The sequence below is a fragment of the Drosophila innubila genome, chromosome X (genome assembly GCF_004354385.1).
Source record: "Drosophila innubila isolate TH190305 chromosome X, UK_Dinn_1.0, whole genome shotgun sequence".
Taxonomy (NCBI): domain Eukaryota; kingdom Metazoa; phylum Arthropoda; class Insecta; order Diptera; family Drosophilidae; genus Drosophila; species Drosophila innubila.
The window spans coordinates 25,867,986-25,890,281 of NC_047626.1; the positions used below are offsets into that span (position 1 = coordinate 25,867,986).

Consider the following 22,296-nt stretch of genomic DNA (forward strand, 5'->3'; position numbering starts at 1 on the left):
CATTTTTGATATATAGTACAGTCAAACTTCCCTAACTCGAATCACCATTATCCAAAGAAAAAATTGGACTTATAGAGACTTCGAGTTATGAATTTTTTTTTTTAAGTTTATTCAAAAAAACTACAAGTTCATTTATGTTAAACTGTGATCTTTTTAAAAAATGAAAAATCAGAAACTAGTGACTGCAAACTCATACAATTAAAATTGTGAGCTTTTAAGTTTTTTATCGTTGAAGTTAAACAAAATTAAACAAATCAGAAATTAGTTAATAAAATTCATACACTTCAAATTGCTTTTACTCTTACTAAACTTTACTTTAGCTTTTAAAATTTCTTATAACATATTTAAACGAACCGGTAACAGTAGCATAAAACAGAAAAGAAAAATTCGACTTACAGAAGCATGTGCCAATATTTTTGTTTGAGTAATGGAGAATTTCGAATTATGGAAGCTCGAGTTACGGAAGCAGAATGGTTTGTAATTTGCTCAGTAAACTCTATGCCACTCAATTTTGTTGGAGGTAGAGAAAATTCGAGTTATAGAAGTTCGAGTTAGGGAGTTCGACTGTAATTTAATTGTGAATATTTGTTGAGCTATTTGAATGTTCATAGGTGTAAGTGTACATATACATATCTGGTCAGAAAGCCAAAGGCGAAAACTTTTTGATGGTCATTGATGGTGATACGTCCGGCGTTGAACTCTGAGGTAAACGTAAAGGCAGTTGAACAGAGAGACTACGGATGCGATTGTTGAACGAGTGTTGAGTGTGAAGGGAGGGGGGGAGGTAGAGGAGTTCCGGTTGTGGGAGAGGGCTCCCGGTCAGCAAAACTGCTAACAAGCTGCTAGCGACCAACGTTGTAAACCCCATGGGACATTTGGTCGGCTCGGTTAGGTTTAAGTGTTTTATGAACTTGTTTCAATGAAGTCATACAAAGTGCGTATGCGAATGTGCGTATATCTGTCTGTCTGAGTGTGTGTGTGTGTGTGTGTGGTGCATGCAAGTACTTGCAGGTGACATGTGGCAACAGAAGCCATGTCTACGTTTAACCTGACCTGACCGTGGTCTTGCTCTGACCCGTCTATGTCTGGGGCATTGAAGCTTTTAATTTGATTTTCGTTCAAGTGCGGTTTTACAACCCATACCTCTGTTTTCTATCTATCCCCTATCCCCCCCGCCCCCATACCCTTTTACTCTTGTGTATGTGTGATTACGTGCATGTGTATGTGTTTAGGTATTTGGCAAGTTCTGAACTCGCTCCGGCTTTGTTGGTTGCATTGAACTTGAGCTGTTGCTGCCACACGTTGCGCTCTAATGAGCGACCCAACCATACATCTTAATTAAAGCTAGTCCAAAATAACAAAATTAAATTACAAAAACTGCTCGACAGCTAGACACCCTGTAGGCAGTCACTCACACTTGAAGCACTGCCAATTAAAGTAAATGAAAAATTAACGCTTAAGTGAATTAAGCTTTTTAATAGTTACACAGTCGAACTTTCCTATAGTTAACTTGTACATAACGATTTTTATCTACCAATTTTCTGATAAGCATATTAATTACACTGTGTGATGAAAAAAAAATCATGTACTTAGAAGATCTCCAAAAGCTTAAAATAGCAATTTGTAATAAAGAAAAGAGAAAATCACTTAAAATGGATTATTACACTGATAGAAAAATGCTGTGCAATTTTGATGTTTTCACACTGACCTAAATATTTTGCTTTATGATTTAGCGTTAAATACGGATTTAGTAAATTTAAGGTGTAAGCACTTTAGAACAAAAACAAACATGAATATATTGAATTTAAATATTTTTCATATTGAATTATTATTTAAATTGTATATTGAGTATTATTATATTGAAATTTAATATATATAGTATATTTAAACAAATTAAATTTTTTTTTATTTATTTCTTTTTATTTAACTTTATTTTATCCCCAACCCTTCTCCTTAGCATGACACAGAGTAGGATTCGAACCCAGGCCTTCGGGCTGAAAAGTTTTGTCATGTAGCAGGTCGGCAACTCTAACCATTAAGCCACCGGACCTAAAGTAGAATTTTTCCAATTATTTGTCTAACTATAATGTACCTATTAGTTAAATTAATGTTTATTATATTTAATTTTAATTGGTTTTCTATTAAAATAATGCATCAATTCGAATAAGATTTTTTTTAACTATTCCGCATATTTAAAATAAGTATGATTTAAGTTTATTCTTATTGGTTTTACTATATTTATATTAACTTTGACATTTAAGCAAGTATTTAGTTAAATTAAAGTTTATTATACTTAGTTTGAAAACGTTTTCTAGTTATAATTATGTGTTTTATCTATCAGTGTAGGTTTTTGGGGTCAAGAACAAAACTAATTAGCTAAACTAAATAGGAAATAGTAAACTTGTTAAAATATCTTAAAGTTATTGGAAATAGAAAGTTACAATATTTTAAAATCAATTTAAATATTTAATCTGGTATCATAGGAACCCCAATAACAATTTGTAATTATTTACAATAACCTAGTACATTTTCAAGCAATTAATATAATTTGTTAATCTTAAATATATTTAATGTTCTTCTAATTTAAGCTAATTCAATGTAATCAACCAAAGTAGATTGCTGGACTATAGGTGAATTTTCAATATTAAATTGCATATTTGATAGTTTATATAAAAATGTGCATCGAAGCGTTAAGGTGGATAAACAAGAACTGTAAGAACTGTTCAAACACTGGGAAATACTTAAGGAACGAGAACTCACAAATTGGCGAGCATTTGAAAAAGTGATGGTGCAACATGCGGCTGCTTAGCAAAGTGACTCCGCCCATTTGGAGGCATAAAGGATGCCAACAAAAGCTGGGAATTGGACAGACACAGCCAAAGCGAACAGACCCCAAGTCCGAGCCGGAGTTTGAGCACAAGCCCGAGCCCAAATTCGAGCCCGCATCGACGGTTAGTTGGCGGAGCATAATGGCCCTGAATACGGATGAATTTTGCCGCAACACAAGCATTCATGGACTCAAGTACATCAACAGTCGCAAACTGCACACCGCCGACAGGTGAGAATCAAACAGGACACAAAAAAAAATACAAATCATAAACGTACTGTTGTCTTCGGCACGCCGAAGATTTGATACCCTTGCAAATGTGTTTCAAAGTTTGACGAGAATTAAAAAAATCATTTTTTTACAAATGTATTTAGTTTAGTTTCCTTTCAAGAAAAAGGAAAAAGAAAAAGCTAACACTTAAATAATTTAATTAAAATATCTTGAAAAACAAAGATTTTACTGAAATAAAAAATCGATCGATCCGATAAATACAGTAGTCCGATTAAAAAAAAAATTATCTGGATGAATAATATTAATTTTTCACAATAAACTTCAGCTTAAATTTAAGCAGAGAAATTTTCTAGAAGGTTTAATATTTTTAACAGAATGTACAACATATAAATAAAATGTTTAACACTTCTCCTGTGCCAACAAAATTGTTTAGACCTTACCTTGATTTTATGCCAGTATAATATAGTACCAAAAACAAAAAACGGGTGACAAAAATAATAATACCCTCTGCAAGGGTATACCAATGAGAATGGGAATAAAGTGTAAATAAGTGTAATGCAGAGTTTTCTTTGGCCTGGCATTGTTCTCCGTGCTTTGCTTCGCCGGGTTCTTGATGCAGGAAGCCTTCGACAAATGGAACACAACGCCCGTGATTGTGGGCATAAATCCGGAGCCAACATATATAACAAACGAACCATTTCCAGCGATTACCATCTGTAATCTCAACCAGGCATTGATTAGCAAAGCTGCCCAAATTCGAAATGATACTTCGAAGTTTAGTATGCTACAAGTGCTCTGCCGGCGCAAGATTAACTCACAATTAAGCCGGAGCAACAACAATTGGGAGGAGCTCATCAGCAATGTGAGTAAACGATGCAAAATGAACAATTATGACTTCTATCAGCTCGATTCCGTATAGATATCCCAGCCTTGTACCGCCTTAGTTATTGGTTGTAGCTTTGGCGCCGTCGATAATCACTGCGAGTCCATGTTTCATCCAATTATCACCGATGAGGGTCTGTGCTGTGTTTTCAACATGTTGCATCCACGTTTTATGTACAAGCACAAGTAAGTTAAAGCCAGTTGACCAAAATGTGACATCTTCCTTATACCTGAGTTCAGTCAAGTTCGTTGCATTTTAATGCTCAGCTCCCAAAAGGTACAAGAGTGTTGTAAGTTAGTGCCAATGCATGTAACAGGCTGAAGGAGACATCTTCGACCGTATAACTCATAACGGAAATTATTCTATGATATTAAAACCATATTTTTTTTAAAAGGCCATTCATTTCTTCTTTTCTAATCTTCTCAAGTTTAAACACAATTTTTTTTATGACTAAAAAATATGCATAAGTGTAACCTTAACGATTTTAAGCAAAAATATTTCTAAATTTATAGAAAATATTTTTACACATATTCTCAGTAAAAAGTTGTTATTAAAAAAAAAGTGCTATGTATTTAACATAATGAGGATAGAAGCAATAAAAATAGAAAACTTAGAAACAGGGAATTATACCGCAACCAGTAACCTAAAAATGCCGTTTTATTTAACCGAAATTAATTCTTTTTCAAGAAACGAAAGCCGAAACGTTTGTATTGGTACGTTTCAGTACATTTTTCCATAAATAATTTTTTATTTTCTGTAGGTATACAATTATTTTTTGTATTAAAATGTTACAAAACTGTATAACTATAAAGCCATAACTATCATAACCGACACTTTGACTATGAATTGGCCATTCAACTTATTTTGTATTCAAATTTAATTAATTTTTTAAGAAACACAAATTTTTGGCAGAATTCGATTTCGATGGTAGGGGTCCCCCCTCTCACTGCGATTTTTAAAAATTGAAAATTTTAAATCTCAAGTTTCAACATTTTATAATCTTCTTATATTATACTTCGCAGTGTGCCGCTGATACTACGCAACATAACGACAGAGAAGGGTTATCACGCTGTCAACTGGCATGCGGAACTGGGCTACAGTCGTAGTCTGAAGAAACCACACAATCAATATTATCCACGTGCCTCACTGGGCACCGGGGAATCCTTGGGTCTGTCCCTGACACTAGACGTTGAGGCTGCCACGTATTATTGTTCCTCATCGAGCAGCATCGGGTTGAAGATTGCGTTGCACAGTCCCAACGAGTCGCCGAATGTGCGGGAAACCGGAGTACTGATCTCACCGGGCCTGGAGACAAAGATGCGCATTGAGCCGGCCAAGTTGATGACGGAGTTGCCACTTAGGAAGGTGCATCGCAAATATCGCCATTGTCTGTTTCGCGACGAGGGGAATTTGAGTTACTTTACGCATTACACACAACGAAACTGTGAAATGGAATGCATGTCGCGACTGTTGTTGCAACACTGTGGCTGCATCGTATTCTATATGCCACGCATAAATGGTAACGACACCGTCTGCAGCATCCGTGAATCGCATTGTGTGGAGAGCGTGCGTCTTCATACAATTGACTTGGCTGTCGAATCCTGCCTGGACAATTGTCTGCCTAGTTGCTTTGATCTCACGTTCAATGCGATTCCATATTCCACGAAAATCTCCTATAATGACTTCAAGACGGCGAATCCCACATTGGTAAACTATAGTCAGTTCAATGTGGAGCGTAGCATTGCCATTGTCAACCTGTATTACAAGGATCACACATTTCGTGCCAGCAAACAGACCGAGTTCATCGGCATTTCCGACTTTCTATGTGGGTAGATAACCAAAAAAAAAAAATATATATATATATGTTCATTACTTTTTCATTTTTCTCTCTTTACAGCAAATGTTGGTGGTCTGATGGGCTTGTTTCTGGGCTTCAGTTTCCTCTCAATTGCCGAGTGTGTTTACTTTGCCTTCATCCGTCCGTGCCGCATTTGTGCCGAGCTTCGTCAACGGCGTCCAGTGTCAACCTTGGAATTGTCCAAAGCAGCAAATTTCACAGTCAAAAGAGCTAAAGTCCATGTAAATACAATGTTGCCACAAGAACAGTGGCAGCGACAACGACAGCGACAGCAACAAAAGCAACAACAACTTTCACGTATTTCACCTGAAACTTGGTTTAGGACAGAGATGGGAGTCCAATTAAATCGAGCTTAAACCGTTGCCCTCATTTTACATTTATTTGTACTTGTTTAACTATAAAATATCAAAGTATTTAGTAACTACGTCAGTTTTTGGCAGCGCGAAATTTTTGGGACGCTCAAAGTTCAGCATAAATTGCTTTGCTGCTTTCTTCACTTCATCATCAAAGATCTGGCCGAAAAATAAAGAGAAATAAATTCATTTTAATTAAAATTTCAATAATACATTAATTTACATTTTAAATAATATTTTGTAAGTCAATTAAACAGTGACAAGCTCGAGCTTTTTTAAATTTGGTTAATTTTACCATTCTCTATCAAACCAACTATTTTTAATTCCGTAAATTTAAATTTAGTGTAATAAATTCCTTAATGTGCAACTTAAAGAAATTGTATGATCTAATCTATAAACTCAAAAAATTTATATTATGTAACCAAGGCAGCTGTAAACTTAATTTACCTCTTCATACGACATTTAAATAACAATTAAACACAAATCAACTAATAATTTTTTTAGTAAACGTTTTCATTATCCTAAACTACTGCTCAACTTAAAAAATTTTATGAACTAAGAATCTATATACTCAAAAATCTTCATATTATGTAACCAAGGCAGCTATAAACTTAATTTACCTCTTCTTACGACATTTTAATAAAAATTTAACACAAATCAACAGGAGTTCAAAGCTAATTCCTAATTATTATAGTTAAACCTGATATCATAATAATAAGTTAGCACAACAATAAAGTGAATATTGAACTTTGTTTTAATACTTACGTCACATTCTTTCATTTCGAGCAAAGGTCCCAGATCGAACTCCATGACGGGCAAACTTTTTGATACAAAACGTGCAGCATTTGCCACTTCGGGCACCGCGTGCTTCTGCAGCAATATCATCTCCCAGAGGGAGCTGTTGAGGGCTCCAGACTTAACTGGGTCCAACACCGACTCATCGTAAGGATCTTCTATCTCCAGAGCTGTAAAAGTTTGTAACAAAATTATAAATTTGTATATATCAAAGGATATCTCAGCTGATTTTCGTACCACTTGCTGCGGCTGTTGCACAAATGAGACGCTGCAAGCCCGTGTGGCGCAGCAATAGGTTGCAGATGAAGCGTATCATTATAATGGCATCCTCTGTTGGACTTTTGAGGCAGAGACGAGCCAGACGCTTGACAAAAGCAGCTACCAGATTTTCCGGCAAATGCGTTGAAGTCAAAAATATGTCCGCCAAATAAAAAAGACGTGCTTTATACTTATTGTAGAATATTCGGGGATAGAACATGTTATACAGCTTCACATAGACATCCGGGTAGGTGATATTCTGGTGCTGCATCAACGAAAAGATACCCTGTAAAGCAAGCAATGCAATGGGTCCCTCTGCAAAATCAAATTAATTAAAATTACTTGATATAAATTTATGTATAGTTGTTATCTTACCGAACGAATGCAGTGAATCCATTAGAAAATCGGTTAACAGTATGGGATTCTCTAAATGTGGCAGGATTCGTTCCAGGAGCACAACTAGCACCTGCCGATGCACTTTCTCCTCCACTCCACTGCACGAGCTAATGATGCCATTCCAAACTGTATTCAATAATTGACGTGTGTTATCGTAATCAAAGCTTGGATTTTCCTTCGTTCCCGCACCGATGTGGTATTCTTTAGCATTCAGAACAGTCTTTCCCAAGTCGAGCAGATTGATGATGCCCAGATAGTTGAGTGCCTGGTTGGGTGAGTCAACAAAACTGTCCGGTTTTAATTCCGGCAACAGTTCATACGTCATCTGCATCACGTCCAAGCAACGCGCATACTTTTCAAAGGCTGGCAGAGCGACTGCCGGTGTTGTCTCCGAGTTGATAAGCGCTTCCAGAATACTGCGCTGTCTTTCACGAAGCAAATCTTTATTCTTGGCGCGCTTGGCTTCGTTTAAAATCGACTGCATGCAGTCCTTAAGCGCTGCACCGCCTTCCTCCTTAGAGGAGCCTCCCAAACGAGCTAACAACAAAGACCACTTTTCATCCAGCACAAAAGTTTTGGAACTGGAACTGGTACTGTTATTGGTGTCCTTTTCCTTTGGTTTTTCCTTCGGCTTTCCCTTTGCTTTTGAATTTGGGTTCTGCTTTACCTGCTGCTGCTCCTCCTTCTTCTCTTTAAACTGAAATCCAACAGACATACATAAGTATAAACAATGTAGATATTATTTAAAATTCACTTACACGATCAGCAACAAATCCGAGCTCTTCTGCATCGACATCGTTTGAATTTAAGGAGGCTTTAAGCTTCTTCTTTAGCTTTGCAGACGCATTTAAACCATTGGATTTCGTTGGGGCCTTCGCCCTTTTTATTTGGGCTGAATTTTTGGATTTATTTGTAAGTTTCATAGCACGGCCGAGAAATAGTTGATAAAACTATTACAAAGTAAATAAAACGTGCGGCGTGCAGTTGAAGACCTGCCAACTTGTTTTTAAAATAGTCACGCGTTTCTGCCAGAATTAGTACATTTTTACTCACTGCTCGACACATGTGTCGTTCGTTTAGTACTTCTGCAAATTCTATCAAATTGTGCACAAAATAATCAATTAATATTTTGTTAAAATGAATGTCAGCACAGATTTTAAGCCCGTGCTGACACGTGCCGCACTTGCGTTAAAGAAAAATAAGGAAAAATCTGATTTTACGGCCATTGTATTTCAAGAACCACAAGCTCCACAGGCGCCAACAACAAGCAAGCCAATCAAAATGAAAACAAACCCAGCTGAAGGATTTGGGGAAGCCCCAGCTAATGGCAAGTTGGGCAAGGAGGCGGACATCGAGTTCGACATGAAGAAGGCACGCCATGAAGTGCTTAACTTTGCTATGGCCAATCAACGCACAATCAAAAACAAACGTAAAATGGAGATATTTCAACTTATCAAACTTGGCGCCAAGCCGCCAAAGAAAGCGAATAAAAATTACAAAGAACTAAAAGCGGAACGCCAACGACTTAAGGAAAATCGAGAGCAGCGCAAGAAATTCCATCAATTGGGCAAAAATCAAGCTGGCGCCGCAAGTGTTAAATGTAAAACCAGCAAAACCCAACGAAATCAATTACAAAAGAAACGTGCACCAGTTGCTAATATCGGTCAGCATTATGGCCAAGCGCAACCAAAATTCAAGAAGCGCAATTAAAGCATTGAAATCAAACTATTAAATTGTATTTGTATTCTGGTGGGGCAGGATTTTGTTTTGTAAACAAATGTATATATGTATGTATATATATATATATATATATATATGAAGTTAGAGCTGCAAACTTACGAGTATCAAAACAAAAAACTATTTTTAGCGGGGAGATGAAAAAGAAAATCAAATATTGCCAACAAAAAAAATCTGAAAAATATCGTGATTTTTTCTTTCATATATATTAGTTTGTAGTAAGGGCATGGAAATTATTAAATTAAAAAGGTGTAAGTCCCGTTGCCCCATTGTTTTCGATGATTTTCCGCAAAACCGTCAAATTACATTTTACGTGGCAAAAAGCTATTCTGTAAACACTGGCATAAACTGATAGATTTTAAATGATTGGCAACTCCAATTACTTGGCGCTGCCAATCTTTTGAAAATCATATGTTCATGTTGTTGTTTTTTTTTTTGGTGCACTTGATTTTGGTCAGACGTGCGATTACGTGAATTCAGCCTTAAACAATATTTGTTATTAATTGTCATCAAAATGAACGCAGCCCCACGCTCAGCTCTCAATCAGCTAATACGACGAGGCTACAGCCAGGCACAAAAAGGTGCGAGTGGCTCGAAGCCCACTGTCGGCGGAAGTAGAGGTGCTGGCGCTCCTGCTTCATCTCCCGTCTCCAATGTTACGGGCCTGAGCAGCGCCTGTGTGAAGCCAACATCGACACCCGTTGGTCCTGGAGCCTCAACAACTAGCAACTACAAAGTGCCCGAATATTTTTGTTTCAATCGGTTTTCATATGCCGAAGCTGAGGTAGAAATGGCCAAATTTCGCTGCCCACAGCCGTCAGCGTTGAAGAAGTAGGAAAATAATGTAATTAAAGTGCGATGAGCCATAAAAGAATGTAATTAATAAAAATACATATGTATAATAAATGAAGAAATGAAATTATGTATACAAGAGTAGAACGAATCACTACAAGAGTACAGACATACATGCATACATATTAATATATGTATGTATAGCATATATATATATATACACACACATATACATATATGCAATTTATATATGTAAATAACTAAGATATGCCACAACGACATGCCAACCTGTTGACCAGAGTTGGCAGCGCAACACATTATCACAAGAGTTGACAGCCCTATCTGCATTTATTTTTTGTGCTCTCGTTCTCTCCTCTTTTCACTTCTATTTCTCTTTATAATTTCATGGCGAGTGGCAGTACTGTGCTGTTCTGGTTAATCGACATCGAAAATATTGAGCGCGGGAAGAGATATATCTAGTGTTTCACAACCAATTTGTTCTTGCAAAACGCATAATCAAGTAAATAATAATTTTTTCGTATTCGTGTTAACAATAAATTGTGTTAAACAAAATTAAATGAAAACAAACTATTCGATTTGTTGCAAGGCGCAAGCCACGGGGTAGCAGCTCTGTTTGTGCGTGTATGTGTGGTACAGTTGGGTAGAAAAAACATTGCTGGCCTGGCAGCGCCGCACAATTTTATGAGTTCCAAAGCAGAAGTAAAGCGATGCAAGCAAACTCAAAAAAGCGTAAATCTATAAAAATAAAGTAAAGTGGCGTTGTGTTATTACTAATTGCATGCCAGTACAACAGCCAAAATAATTAAAACAGCAAATCAGTGCAAAATAAAATGAACGGTGTTGCCAATTTGCTGGTAATATTCACAAACAGGGACGTCTTCTTGAACGCAATCGCAATCGAACGCAGTGCAGTGAAAGTGTGCGAAACAGAAATCATAAAGTCGTTTATGAAAAGAAAAAACCGAAAAATGTAAAACCATTTAAATGTAAGTGCGAGACTGTGATATCAATTCAGACACGTACAATAAAAAAAAAAGTATTTTAAATGGTATATATAAGATGCAATACTGTTCATATGTGTATAGTTATATATTAATATTAGATATATGTAAGCGTATGTACACACAACTGGCGCGCAAAAATCAGCTTAGTTGCTAGTAGAGCACCAAAAATGACAAAAAATGGGCGCCAGAGTTGTCGCGCTATCCAATCAGTGAGGAGCGCGTGACGCTCACGACACGAAACAAAAATACTTAATTAAAAGAAACAAATTAAACGTTGTTTTTTTTTTTTTTATTGCAGTGCTCTTATTTTGTAGGGTATTATTATTATGGATATTATAATAAATATTTAAATTAAAAATTAAAATTAAAAATAATAAATTCAAATAAATAATTTAGAAAAGATGCATAAATGATATACTTTCGAATGCACTCACGACACAGCGAGACGACCATGCCTAATTAGGACGGCCCGTGTTGCCACTGCGCTGTATTTTGATTTTCTGTTTTGTTTTGTTTTGCATTTGCAACCTCTACAAATCGTTTAAATTATTTTCGTATTTTCTCTTGAACATTTTTGCAGTGACTTATGAAAGATGCGAGCTGGAAAAAAAACGGAAACAGAGAAAGGAAAGACTCGACCGTGCATAGTATACGTGAAAAATCTAAAGGAATCTGAGACCACGGAATTATTAAACTTTGGTAAACAGTCGAAAATAGTTCGCAACGTCGCAGTCAAAGTTCCAAATAGGCGTATCAACACGGAGAGGGAGCGTGAGCGTGAGAGGAAAAGGGAGCGGGAACAAGAAGTAAGAGAGACGCGCACCACACGACGCGCTGCGTCCATTGCAAACGTCGAGCTGTTGTCCAAGCGACAGACTGTCACCGGCGCCGCCGCCGTCGTCGTCGGCAAATCTCCGACAGCAGCTGCAGCTGCACGCGGCCGTAACATAAAAGCCAACGTATTGAGATCAACAGTAACAGCAAAACAAGCAACATCACAACAACAACAGGCCAGACCTTTGAGCACGCGGAGAAACACAGAATTACCCGTTGCCAGAGCAACAACAACAACGTGCATACCAGCAACCCTCACCAAACGGCGGGATACAACGCGACTCATTGAAACGGAATCCAAGACCCAAAAAATGTACAAACAATCAAAACTTATGACGGCATCGCCGCCGCCAACGATTGCGGCAAGTCGATCGAGGCGTTCGATAAAACCGAATCCCAAATATGCCAGCGAGGATATGGTGACGCCCAAGTATGTCTCATCATTGGCCAACGAGAGTCTGAATAAGCGTGCGGGCAAACAGTTATTTATGGATGACGATGACGATGATGAGGACGAGGATCTGCATGATCTAATCGAGGAGGATAACGATGATGAGCTCAATGATGCCGCATTTATACCGCAAATGCACAAATCCGATGATGATGACGATATGAGCGAGAATGAATACGAGCAGGAGCAGGAGCAGCTGCGTCGTGAAAAGGTTCCCCCAAAACGTGGACGTGGACGTCCACCAAAGAATCCTCAAGCGATTGCAGCTGCCGCCGCGGCTCAAGCGACACGTTCAGCTTCAACTCAATACCAAACCGGACGTGGTGGTATCTCACAATCTGGACGTGGTGGTGTCACGAATCTGCAGCAACTGCGTCGCACCATGGCGGTAAATGCGAATTTGGCGCGCTCCAATATGACAGGCGGATCTGTGCCGCTGGGCAACAAGCGCAAGCTGGAGGATCACCATGAGGCGCCAATTGCGCGCAAAAGGATGGCCACGGATGGTAGCGGTATTGGCAGCGGTGCTGGACGTGCGCCACCCGTTATCAATGGCAGCACATCTGTGGCCAAAACGACAGCTATTGGTCTGGCCAAGACCAAGGTCATTATGGGCAACAGCAACAACAACAGCGGAGGCGGAGGCGTGCGTTTGATACAAGCACCAAATGCCAATAAACCGCGACAGTTGTCCAACTTTAAGATGAGCACACCGGTGACGACAACGGCACGTGTGGGAAATGTTGCTCGCCAGGTTGCGACCAAGTTGCAGAAGACAACGGGTGGAGGAGGAGCAGGAGCCGGAGGAGGAGCTGCATCAGCTAAAATGAAAGCGATTAGCGATGATGTGCCGACATTTACAATTGTTAATATTGATGATATTATCAATCAGGACGATGTGCTGATAACCCGATCCTCGAACAACAACAATAACAACAAGAAGTTGTCGCCTGCAGCACGCAACACTAACAACAACAGCAGCAGCAATAGCAACATTAACTCACGCAACAATCAATCCTCATCCTCCGCATCCACACTGAACAACAGCACGTCCAGTAATAATCTAAGCCTAAGCTCATCCATCAAGCGACTCAAATCGACGCCCACAATCACAACAACCGTGTCGACAATGAAGGTATCTTCATCATCATCAACAGGCAAACAATTGCTGGAAACAAAACCACGACCAAGAATTCTTAATGCAGAGATGGGCAAGAAGGCGCCAATGATGAAGCCTTTGATGAGCATGGGCAAGGAGCTGTGCCCCATGACCGATGGCATCGATACTGAAGACGAAGACATGTCCAACGATTTGGATGATGACATTACCATATCACCACCAGCAGCAGCAGTATCAGCAGCCGCTCCAACACCACCGATCACTCAAGCACGTGTGGTGCGTCGTGTCCAGACGGCCAAATGGTTGCCCAATACACGACGCAACATTCTATCGACGACAGCGTCGGTGAATGTCAGCAATAATCAAAGGCAGCAACTGCAACAGCAACAACAAAAACAACAACAGCAGCAACAGAAGCAACAACTGGGCTCTGATCGCAAATTAACCAAACTGCTGGGCGAGAGTAACGATGATGAGGTGTTTAAGAAGCCGGCAAGTCCGTCAACATCAACCACAACGCAACCACAACGTCGCTCCAAAGAGAATGCCGCAGATGAGGATGATGCAGCAACAGTTGGCGGTGCTCCATCATCGACCAACACCAACACCACAGATACAACAGAAACTGATGGCAAGATGTCCGCTAAATACTTTCCACCCGAGACAACAACATATTGTGAGGAGGATGGACGCATTGTTAAGAAGATCACCTGCTATGAGACCTGGCATGTGATTAGCACGCCCAAAGAGTCAACCAACAAGACACGACAGCAACGCACCTGCCTCGAATTGCCGCTGGTGAAGCTGGCGAATGTTGCATCCAGGATCAAGGTGCCGTCCAGCAAATGGACCAGCAAGGTTACACTCTATAAGGTCTCACCATCGCTAATGCAACGCCAAACGATGACCATATTCACTGGCGATCTAAAAACCTATAATATACCCGAAGAAGAGCGTCACAAATATCAGCCATCATGTGTACTCTTTCGACGATCTGTGCTCGATCGCAGCCAATGCCGTGTCCCCTTTGATCGTGCCATCATCTTTAAGAACAAGTGCTTCTATGCGAACATCGAGGGCAAGCATGTTAATCTATTGGGCGCCCCCGAGGTGGTCAATACTGTAAAGGATGTCGAGGTATTGATTGATATTGTCGATTCGCTGGCATTATCAAGCGACCTCGTTGAAATGGTCACATCTAAGTAAGCAACATTTTCGAAACTCAGTTGATTGGCATTTGGGATTTATTGTTGCTACTTGGAGTATGTATAAAAAACATAAGGAAGAAATATGCATAAAATAATTAATAACATATACACATAATATACATACGTAAATACATAAATGTACATCCAGAGTCCGGCAAGTCGTTGTATACCTTACAGAAATACAAAAACACAACAAAACATATATATTTTTTGGATTACCTATAATAATGGTTCATATATTTTTTTTTAATTCGATTTAAATTAGTTGTAATAGTTAATAGTTACTTTAGCTGCTCGTTATATTTCTACATAAATATATACATAATAATAATATTAATAAAAAAAAAAAACAACAACAATACATAACAAGATTTAAATTTAAAAATTCATTACAAACCCAATTATACGGGTCGAAATCCCGCACTTTTATTTTATATACTTGCATATTTTATATATAAATATATATTTCATCATTTTTTTTTTTTGTATATATACCATGTGGAAAGTATATATTGAAAAAATACTGAAATAACCCAAATTTATTTAGTTACCATACATAAATTTCAATTGGGGAGCCGGACGTACGACTTTCAAAGTGAAAACTATAATTTTAACAATACTTTTACATTTGCATGTATGTAGGACATAAACCATTTTTAACAAATCACTTTTTAATTTGCAAATTAATAAAACTGTAGTTGATTTATATGTAAACAAACATATACTAAACCAGAAAAAAAAAACAAAAACAACAAAAAAGCATATTTAATTATAGTTCTACAAAATGTAAACGATGAAAGGAGTTATAAATAAATATATATTTTATTTTATTTCTATGTAAATTGATTAAAGGTTTAATCTATAAATGAATTGATTTTATTTCTGGATTTAATTGATTGGGTAAAAATGTTTTTCAAATTTGACTATTTTGACAAATTGAAAAATTGAATTAATTTCTAATGCAAAGAAAATAAGTTGAAAACTATTGGGCTTAACTGTTTTTAGTTTTGTCAAAACAGTTACTTCACATACTGTACATAATTTACTGCAACAAATTCAAAGTATTTCTGACATCAACAAGATTTATTAATCATTTTGAGCGGATAAATAAATAAAGTAATAAGTTTTAAGTAGTTATTTTAATTTATTGAAAATCTTAACAACTGACATTGACCAGTGTGTACCTACAAAAAATGCAAAAAATAGCTATTGATTTGCAAAGTAAATTTATATGCTCCCAATGGAGTATTTATTAAAGTGGCCTCATGCAGTTTCTATATCATTGCAAGTGTTTAATTTTAATTCATGTTTTATTGGCAAACAAAGGCGTGTGTATGTATGTTTTGTGTATACATACATATGTATATATAGAGGAACTGAATCGATAAATGAGTTAATATGCGGCATCGATATATCTTAAGATTAGTTTTAATCTAAATGAATTGGTGTCATTAAAATTATTCCTATTTACAATATTTTTTTTACGGCATGTAATTTTTTTTTGCTATCTTAACTTTGCGTTGTGTGTATTAAAAAAAATGTTAGCAAATTCACCTCGATAGCTACGAAGTTATGAGTATTTTTTTGTGTTGTCGCTAAGCGTTCGTAGCATCCCTGGCTCGAAACACATAGGATCGATCACTGTTGCCAACTAAGCTATTTTATAGCTAGTTTTGGCTATTTTAAGAGTTCGATTGCTAGAAAAATTTGAAAATTTCTATTAAGAAGCTATTTTAAATAAAGGGTGGTCCATTTAAAAATTGAAATTTAATTTTGCTTTTAAAATAAACGGATCGATATTTTTCAAAGGTTGAACATTTATTGGAAAGGTTGGTTCATGTCATTTATTTATGAAAAACATTTTCGGTCAAATGATCACCACCACGGCTGACTTTAAAATGAAGAAGGAGCCACCGTGACCGTGAATGGTTAACGCTACCGCGCAATGTTAAGTGCTTGGTTCTTCGAGGAAATTGAACAGCGCATGCCATAATCGATCTTCTGCGCCCTATCTTCGAAAATCGAATAATCTGCAAATACGGAGATGTGAATTGGCCGCCAAGAAGCTGTGATCTGACACCGGTAGACTATTATCTTTGGGGAACGGTCAAGGACAAATGTTATGCGAAAAATCCTGAAACAGTTGATGAGTTGAAGAACGAGATTCGAGTTTCCATTGCTGACATACTTAACGAAACAATTGAAATTGTTCTCAAAAATTAGGTGAATCGAATGGGCTACTGCCAAGTCAGCCGTCGTGGTCATTTGACCGAAATTGTTTTTCATAAATAAATGACATGAAAAAACCTTTGCAATAAATTTTCAACCCTTGAAAAATATTGAGCCGTTTATTTTTTAACAAAATTAAATTCAAATTTTTAAATGGACCACCCTGTATATTTTCAGCTATGTTTTGCTATTATCATTTTTTCTAAAACTATGCAGAAAGGCTTTCCAGCCAGAAACAACTATTTTTTGCACTAAATTTGGCATTTATTTGGCAATAGTATAGCAATAAATAAAGGTTTTACATTTTAAATTAGATAAGATGTTGATTTTTAATGAATGTTATGTCGTCACTAGTCGGGGGAAGAAGTTATATAATTTGATTCTAACAATTGAGAAAATTCTGCAATAATGTTCAAAATTCTTAAAAACTATCGGTATTTTTTCTGGTACTTTAGGCTGCCACTCCGTTTTTGGGTTCAGGGCTGCTATTTTTTCTTCTTAAAAGTTGGCAACACTGCTATCGATATCAGTCTAGCGCTGTCAATTATTTACCTATATATATATTTTGTCTGCCAAAATTATAATTCTAAACGCCCAAAAACAATAGTACACAAGATTGCAAAGTGTACGAAAAACGCGTGCAAATGTTTCGAAAGCATTGATGAGCTGCAATTGCAATTACAGCAGTGCAGTGCCATATACAAATGTCGGAGGAGGAGCTGCTGCGGCTCCATTGACAACCCAACCCAAAAACAAAAAGGCATAAGCGAGAGCAGTACATACAATGTAAAGAAGAGAAAAAGAAGCGAAAAAAATAATACAAGAAAGAAGAAAATTGTGTGTAAACGAAAAGTGTCGACTTGAAATAATAATAATCAGCAGCTAAATGAACAATAATAGTTGATAAATATACGTACATATATATTGCAAAAAGCGAGTCGAAACGATTAATACGAATTTAATAATAACAGAGAGACAGACAGAGAGATAGTGAGACAGTGAGACAGAGAGACGGAGAGACAGAGAGACAGGCAGGCAGCAATGGATACAGAGAGACCAAATGGCCAAGAGACGAAAGTCATATATCATATTGACGATGAGAGCACACCGTACTTGGTTAAAATACCGATACCCTCCGCTCAGGTGACACTTAAAGACTTTAAAATGGTGCTCAACAAACAGAACAACAATTACAAGTATTTCTTTAAATCGATGGATGCCGATTTTGGTGTGGTTAAAGAGGAAATTGCCGATGACGCCACAATATTGCCTTGTTTCAATGGTCGCGTCGTATCGTGGCTTGTATCCGCCGATGGTACAAATCAATCCGACAATTGCTCCGAGCTGCCAGCGAGCGAATGTGAGATGCGGGTGCGAAATCATTTAGCGCTGCAACAGCAACAGCAGCAGCAACAACAACAGCAGCAACAGCAGCAGCATACCCAACAGCATACACAACAGCATCCACATCAACAACAACAGCATCCACAGCAACAACAACAGCATAAAATGGGAGCATTGCAAATGCTACAACCGCCGCCACTCACATATCAATCGGCATCGGTGCTGTCCAGCGATTTGGACTCGACGAGCCTCTTTGGCACCGAATCGGAATTAACCTTGGATCGCGACATGACCGATTACAGTAGCGTTCAACGTTTGCAGGTGCGCAAGAAGCCGCAACGCCGTAAAAAGCGTGCGCCGAGCATGTCACGCACATCCTCATACAGCTCCATCACGGACTCGACCATGTCCCTGAACATCATCACCGTGTCGATCAACATGGAGGCAGTCAACTTTCTGGGCATATCCATAGTCGGACAATCGAATCGCGGCGGCGATGGCGGCATCTATGTGGGCAGCATCATGAAAGGCGGCGCCGTTGCATTAGATGGACGGATCGAGCCGGGCGACATGATATTGCAGGTGAACGATGTGAATTTCGAGAATATGACCAATGATGAGGCGGTGCGTGTATTGCGTGAGGTGGTACAGAAGCCGGGACCCATCAAGCTGGTGGTGGCCAAGTGTTGGGATCCCAATCCCAAGGGCTATTTCACCATACCGCGCACGGAGCCGGTGCGACCGATTGATCCGGGCGCTTGGGTGGCCCACACCCAGGCGCTCACATCGCACGACAGTATTATGGCGGATATACCGGAGCCGATCAAGGAGCGACTCGATCAGAACAATATTGAGGAGATTGTCAAGGCCATGACAAAGCCGGACAGTGGCTTGGAGATCCGGGATCGCATGTGGCTAAAGATCACAATACCGAATGCATTCATTGGCGCCGATGCGGTCAATTGGGTGCTGGAGAACGTGGAGGATGTGCAGGATCGTCGGGAGGCACGGCGCATTGTGTCGGCGATGTTGCGCAACAATTTCATCAAGCACACGGTCAACAAGCTGACATTCTCCGAGCAGTGCTATTATGTGGTGAATGAGGAGCGTAATCCCAATATGCGGACACATCCCCATCAGCAGCATCCACATGGTCATGCACTGAGCCATGCCGATACGGAAAGCATTACCAGCGACATTGGTCCGCTGCCAAATCCCCCGATATATATGCCATACTCGGCCACGTACAATCCAAGTCACGGCTATCAGCCCATACAGTACGGTATTGCCGAGCGTCACATCTCGTCCGGTTCGAGCAGCTCCGATGTCCTTACCAGCAAGGATATATCCGCATCGCAAAGCGACATCACCTCTGTCATACATCAGACCAATCAGCTAACAATCGCTGCTCATGGATCCAATAAATCATCCGGCTCATCGAATCGCGGCGGCGGTGGTGGAGGAGGTGGAGGTGGCAATACCAACGATCAGGACGTATCCGTATTTAATTACGTATTGTAGAAATTTTTTGCAATGAAATTGTGTGTTTATTATTAATTAATTAATTAATATAATTATTCTTTTTATACACATATACGAGTATACAACAAACAAAACAAAACAAAAAGAAAAACAAAACAATATAATATGTATATTTATAAGAAGTCGATGATCATGATTAAGTCGATGATGATGGACATTGTGTCAAGTATGATTAGCTCAAATTGCGTCTGTTCCCGCCGATGATCTCTCTGTGAATTCCCCGCCAGAGACGTGCAGAGATACGGCCTAGCAGACAACAGCGAGCGACAGAGCGACACAGAGAGAGAGGAGATGTGAGCGAGAGAGAGAAAGAACATTGCAGGACGAATGAATGTAAGCCAGTTAAAATGAGCATACGAATGAGATGATAATTTTGAATAAAGTTCTAAGAATTTAGTAATCAAAAAATAAAAAATAAACTGAATAATTTGCACGTTGTTTAATTATTTATTTTAAGATCAATGTGATATGTTCACTTGTAATATTATAATATTCCGCGCTCATTTAATATATGAATCTCTAGTTCAAAAGAAATATCTCCCAGTTAACTGGATATAGAGACTCCACTTTCGTAAGCTTTTCTATCTAAGATTAGCCCTGATCAAATATTTTCTTCCATATACTCATCATATTTCTGCAGTTATATACATTTAATAGAAAATCTATATATAGTTTCATGCAAAGATAACTTTAAAAGTTACAAAGTAGTTAATCCACAAGTCACATGTATGATTTATGGACTTTGCTAATATTGCCTATTTCCTAATTGGTTTGATAAAGAAACATTTAGTTTGGCTGTCGAGAAATTCGGGAGTGCGATAAAAAATGCCCGACTACATATAAATACTAGATATACTTGGTGAATTCATAAATGATAAACAAATTTGGCAAAAACAACGAAACGTATTCCCATTCTTTGGCTTATTATTTGATTTTATATTTCTTATAGTTGCAAATGGTTCTTAGAACAAGTTAAATGTAAATAATGAGGTCCATTGAGTTCAACTATTTTTTAACACTAAAATTAAATACATTAATTTTAAATTTTGTCAAAACAATTTACTGCAAACTGCAGTGTCCAATTGATTGTGCTTGAGTTTCAAATTGCGCGCGTATGCGCTGTATTTTGCAACACTACACAAATAATCGAAATCGATATGTGAGCAGCTATCGATTTGAGTATTGCCAAAACAGAGATTTGTGATTAGAACGCAACATAATAAAAGATGTCAACAGAGGTAGAAACTGCGACAGCGGCTGATAAATTCTCAGCAAATGCTGAGGAATTGGAGAGTTACTATTTAATGCTCGAAGCTGGCAATATACCAGAATTGCAGTGGCAATTCCCTGGGCGTCGTGCGCCATCGCCGGACGCCAGTGCCGGTGGCAACAGCAAAGAAATGGAAGCTGCCACAGAAGCCGTCGAACAAGAGTATGTAAACATTCCAGTCCCAATATATGGATTATCATTATCTATATCTGCTTTATCTCCTTGCAGGCCACAAAAGGCAAATGACTTTGATTTCAGTGACGATGTCGCTCCGACTCAGATGCGGGTGCGAAGTCAAACGTCGACGCCGAAATCGGCCAAGAAAAAGACAGCGAATTTCGCGGGCGTTTTGGAGACATTGAAAAAGAAGAAGACGGAGGGTTCCTAGCAGACAAATGCTCTATATAGCATACAGTATACGTTGGATCGGTAAATGGCATTAATTTTTGAGAACCTTACCTGCTTGAGAGTATCCGGAGCAATCTAACATCAAAATCGAGTAGTAACAACTATTTTCTGGATTTTAAATTTTGGAATACCCGTGATAGCAGTGACTAGATGATATATTCTTCTCTGATTTTGAGTAGTTTATTCTGAATTTATATTTAACTTCACGATCTTGATTGAACTCTTGCTACTTATATTCAAGTCTCTAAGCATATAAAAAAATCTATATTTAGTCAGTTTATTGACATAATCGAAATATCAAGATGTTATTTCGGATCGGGAATTTTTTCAGCAATGCATGTAAATAGGAAACATTGTTATATGAATATTTATACAAATTTACACTTAAATAAGTCATATGTAGTTCTATTTGATTTATATTTATAAAAATATTAATATATTTTTTTACATACACAATTATACTATGTATAGGCAGTAATTAATTATTTAAATAAATGTCCTTTTGAAAAAATACTTTAAACAAAATTTAAAAATTATATATATATAAATAATTAAATGGTCACATAATTATCACTTTCTTAAAAAATTAAACAAAAATTCAAAAGAAATGTGGACAGAATCAAACTAATTAAATTGGGGAAATAATTGGAGGAATCTTGTATGTTCTAGTGAACGGCACAATTTCCGTTTTTGATGGGTTAATGCATTATTATTGTATTATTTATCAATAATGAA

General features: G+C 37.9%; 7 protein-coding genes across 10 annotated transcripts; 6 read left to right on the forward strand and 1 right to left on the reverse strand.

Annotated features, from left to right (window-relative positions):
* The first annotated feature begins 2,795 nt into the window (after positions 1 to 2,795).
* On the forward strand, positions 2,796 to 6,144 carry LOC117793962 (pickpocket protein 28). Its single transcript, XM_034634428.1, has 6 exons — positions 2,796 to 3,058; positions 3,620 to 3,920; positions 3,978 to 4,126; positions 4,964 to 5,766; positions 5,839 to 6,020; positions 6,127 to 6,144. Exons 1-6 carry the CDS (start codon positions 2,796 to 2,798, stop codon positions 6,142 to 6,144), a joined length of 1,716 nt encoding a protein of 571 aa, XP_034490319.1.
* LOC117792559 (nucleolar complex protein 4 homolog B) lies at positions 6,141 to 8,614 on the reverse strand. 2 transcript variants are annotated; one of them, XM_034632762.1, is made up of 5 exons: positions 8,366 to 8,614; positions 7,581 to 8,298; positions 7,185 to 7,520; positions 6,918 to 7,117; positions 6,141 to 6,311 (listed from the first exon to the last, which is right to left on the reverse strand). In XM_034632762.1, exons 1-5 carry the CDS (start codon positions 8,522 to 8,524, stop codon positions 6,195 to 6,197), a joined length of 1,530 nt encoding a protein of 509 aa, XP_034488653.1. In that variant the 5' UTR covers positions 8,525 to 8,614; the 3' UTR covers positions 6,141 to 6,194. The 2 variants fall into 2 exon arrangements, with proteins under 2 accessions (XP_034488653.1, XP_034488645.1); XM_034632754.1 differs by having other exon boundaries at positions 8,360 to 8,614.
* Positions 8,615 to 8,629: 15 nt separating this feature from the next.
* On the forward strand, positions 8,630 to 9,329 carry LOC117792573 (uncharacterized protein C1orf131). Its single transcript, XM_034632773.1, has one exon. The coding sequence runs from the start codon at positions 8,739 to 8,741 to the stop codon at positions 9,309 to 9,311; it is 573 nt and encodes a 190-aa protein (XP_034488664.1). The 5' UTR covers positions 8,630 to 8,738; the 3' UTR covers positions 9,312 to 9,329.
* Positions 9,330 to 9,766: 437 nt separating this feature from the next.
* LOC117781590 lies at positions 9,767 to 10,244 on the forward strand. Its single transcript, XM_034618369.1, has one exon. It carries the CDS (start codon positions 9,853 to 9,855, stop codon positions 10,171 to 10,173), a length of 321 nt encoding a protein of 106 aa, XP_034474260.1. The 5' UTR covers positions 9,767 to 9,852; the 3' UTR covers positions 10,174 to 10,244.
* A 277-nt stretch (positions 10,245 to 10,521) lies between these two features.
* On the forward strand, positions 10,522 to 14,834 carry LOC117782831. 3 transcript variants are annotated; one of them, XM_034619884.1, is made up of 2 exons: positions 10,522 to 11,137; positions 11,736 to 14,834. In XM_034619884.1, the coding sequence occupies exon 2, from the start codon at positions 11,749 to 11,751 to the stop codon at positions 14,764 to 14,766; it is 3,018 nt and encodes a 1,005-aa protein (XP_034475775.1). In that variant the 5' UTR covers positions 10,522 to 11,137; positions 11,736 to 11,748; the 3' UTR covers positions 14,767 to 14,834. The 3 variants fall into 3 exon arrangements, with proteins under 3 accessions (XP_034475775.1, XP_034475793.1, XP_034475785.1); XM_034619902.1 differs by having other exon boundaries at positions 10,522 to 10,650; XM_034619894.1 differs by lacking the exon at positions 10,522 to 11,137 and adding an exon at positions 11,181 to 11,199.
* A 2,669-nt stretch (positions 14,835 to 17,503) lies between these two features.
* LOC117790396 (segment polarity protein dishevelled) lies at positions 17,504 to 20,307 on the forward strand. The gene has a single exon (XM_034629836.1). It carries the CDS (start codon positions 18,039 to 18,041, stop codon positions 19,860 to 19,862), a length of 1,824 nt encoding a protein of 607 aa, XP_034485727.1. The 5' UTR covers positions 17,504 to 18,038; the 3' UTR covers positions 19,863 to 20,307.
* Positions 20,308 to 21,073: 766 nt separating this feature from the next.
* Positions 21,074 to 21,856, forward strand: LOC117789102. The gene is made up of 2 exons (XM_034628146.1): positions 21,074 to 21,315; positions 21,382 to 21,856. Exons 1-2 carry the CDS (start codon positions 21,110 to 21,112, stop codon positions 21,539 to 21,541), a joined length of 366 nt encoding a protein of 121 aa, XP_034484037.1. The 5' UTR covers positions 21,074 to 21,109; the 3' UTR covers positions 21,542 to 21,856.
* The last annotated feature ends 440 nt before the right edge of the window (positions 21,857 to 22,296 follow it).

Bases quoted from the DNA above. Each gene is read 5' to 3' on its own strand.
- LOC117793962 (XM_034634428.1), top strand. From the start codon at position 2,796: ATGCGGCTGCTTAGCAAAGTGACTCCGCCCATTTGGAGGCATAAAGGA. The intron at 3,059-3,619 runs GTGAGAATCAAA...AGTGTAATGCAG, and splicing joins AAACTGCACACCGCCGACAG to AGTTTTCTTTGGCCTGGCAT. The intron at 3,921-3,977 runs GTGAGTAAACGA...GATTCCGTATAG, and splicing joins GGGAGGAGCTCATCAGCAAT to ATATCCCAGCCTTGTACCGC.
- LOC117792559 (XM_034632754.1), bottom strand. From the start codon at position 8,524: ATGAAACTTACAAATAAATCCAAAAATTCAGCCCAAATAAAAAGGGCG. The intron at 7,118-7,184 runs GTACGAAAATCA...AAACTTTTACAG, and splicing joins TGCAACAGCCGCAGCAAGTG to CTCTGGAGATAGAAGATCCT. The intron at 6,312-6,917 runs GTAAGTATTAAA...TTTTTCGGCCAG, and splicing joins TCGAAATGAAAGAATGTGAC to ATCTTTGATGATGAAGTGAA.
- LOC117792573 (XM_034632773.1), top strand. From the start codon at position 8,739: ATGAATGTCAGCACAGATTTTAAGCCCGTGCTGACACGTGCCGCACTT.
- LOC117781590 (XM_034618369.1), top strand. From the start codon at position 9,853: ATGAACGCAGCCCCACGCTCAGCTCTCAATCAGCTAATACGACGAGGC.
- LOC117782831 (XM_034619884.1), top strand. From the start codon at position 11,749: ATGCGAGCTGGAAAAAAAACGGAAACAGAGAAAGGAAAGACTCGACCG.
- LOC117790396 (XM_034629836.1), top strand. From the start codon at position 18,039: ATGGATACAGAGAGACCAAATGGCCAAGAGACGAAAGTCATATATCAT.
- LOC117789102 (XM_034628146.1), top strand. From the start codon at position 21,110: ATGTCAACAGAGGTAGAAACTGCGACAGCGGCTGATAAATTCTCAGCA. The intron at 21,316-21,381 runs GTATGTAAACAT...ATCTCCTTGCAG, and splicing joins ACAGAAGCCGTCGAACAAGA to GCCACAAAAGGCAAATGACT.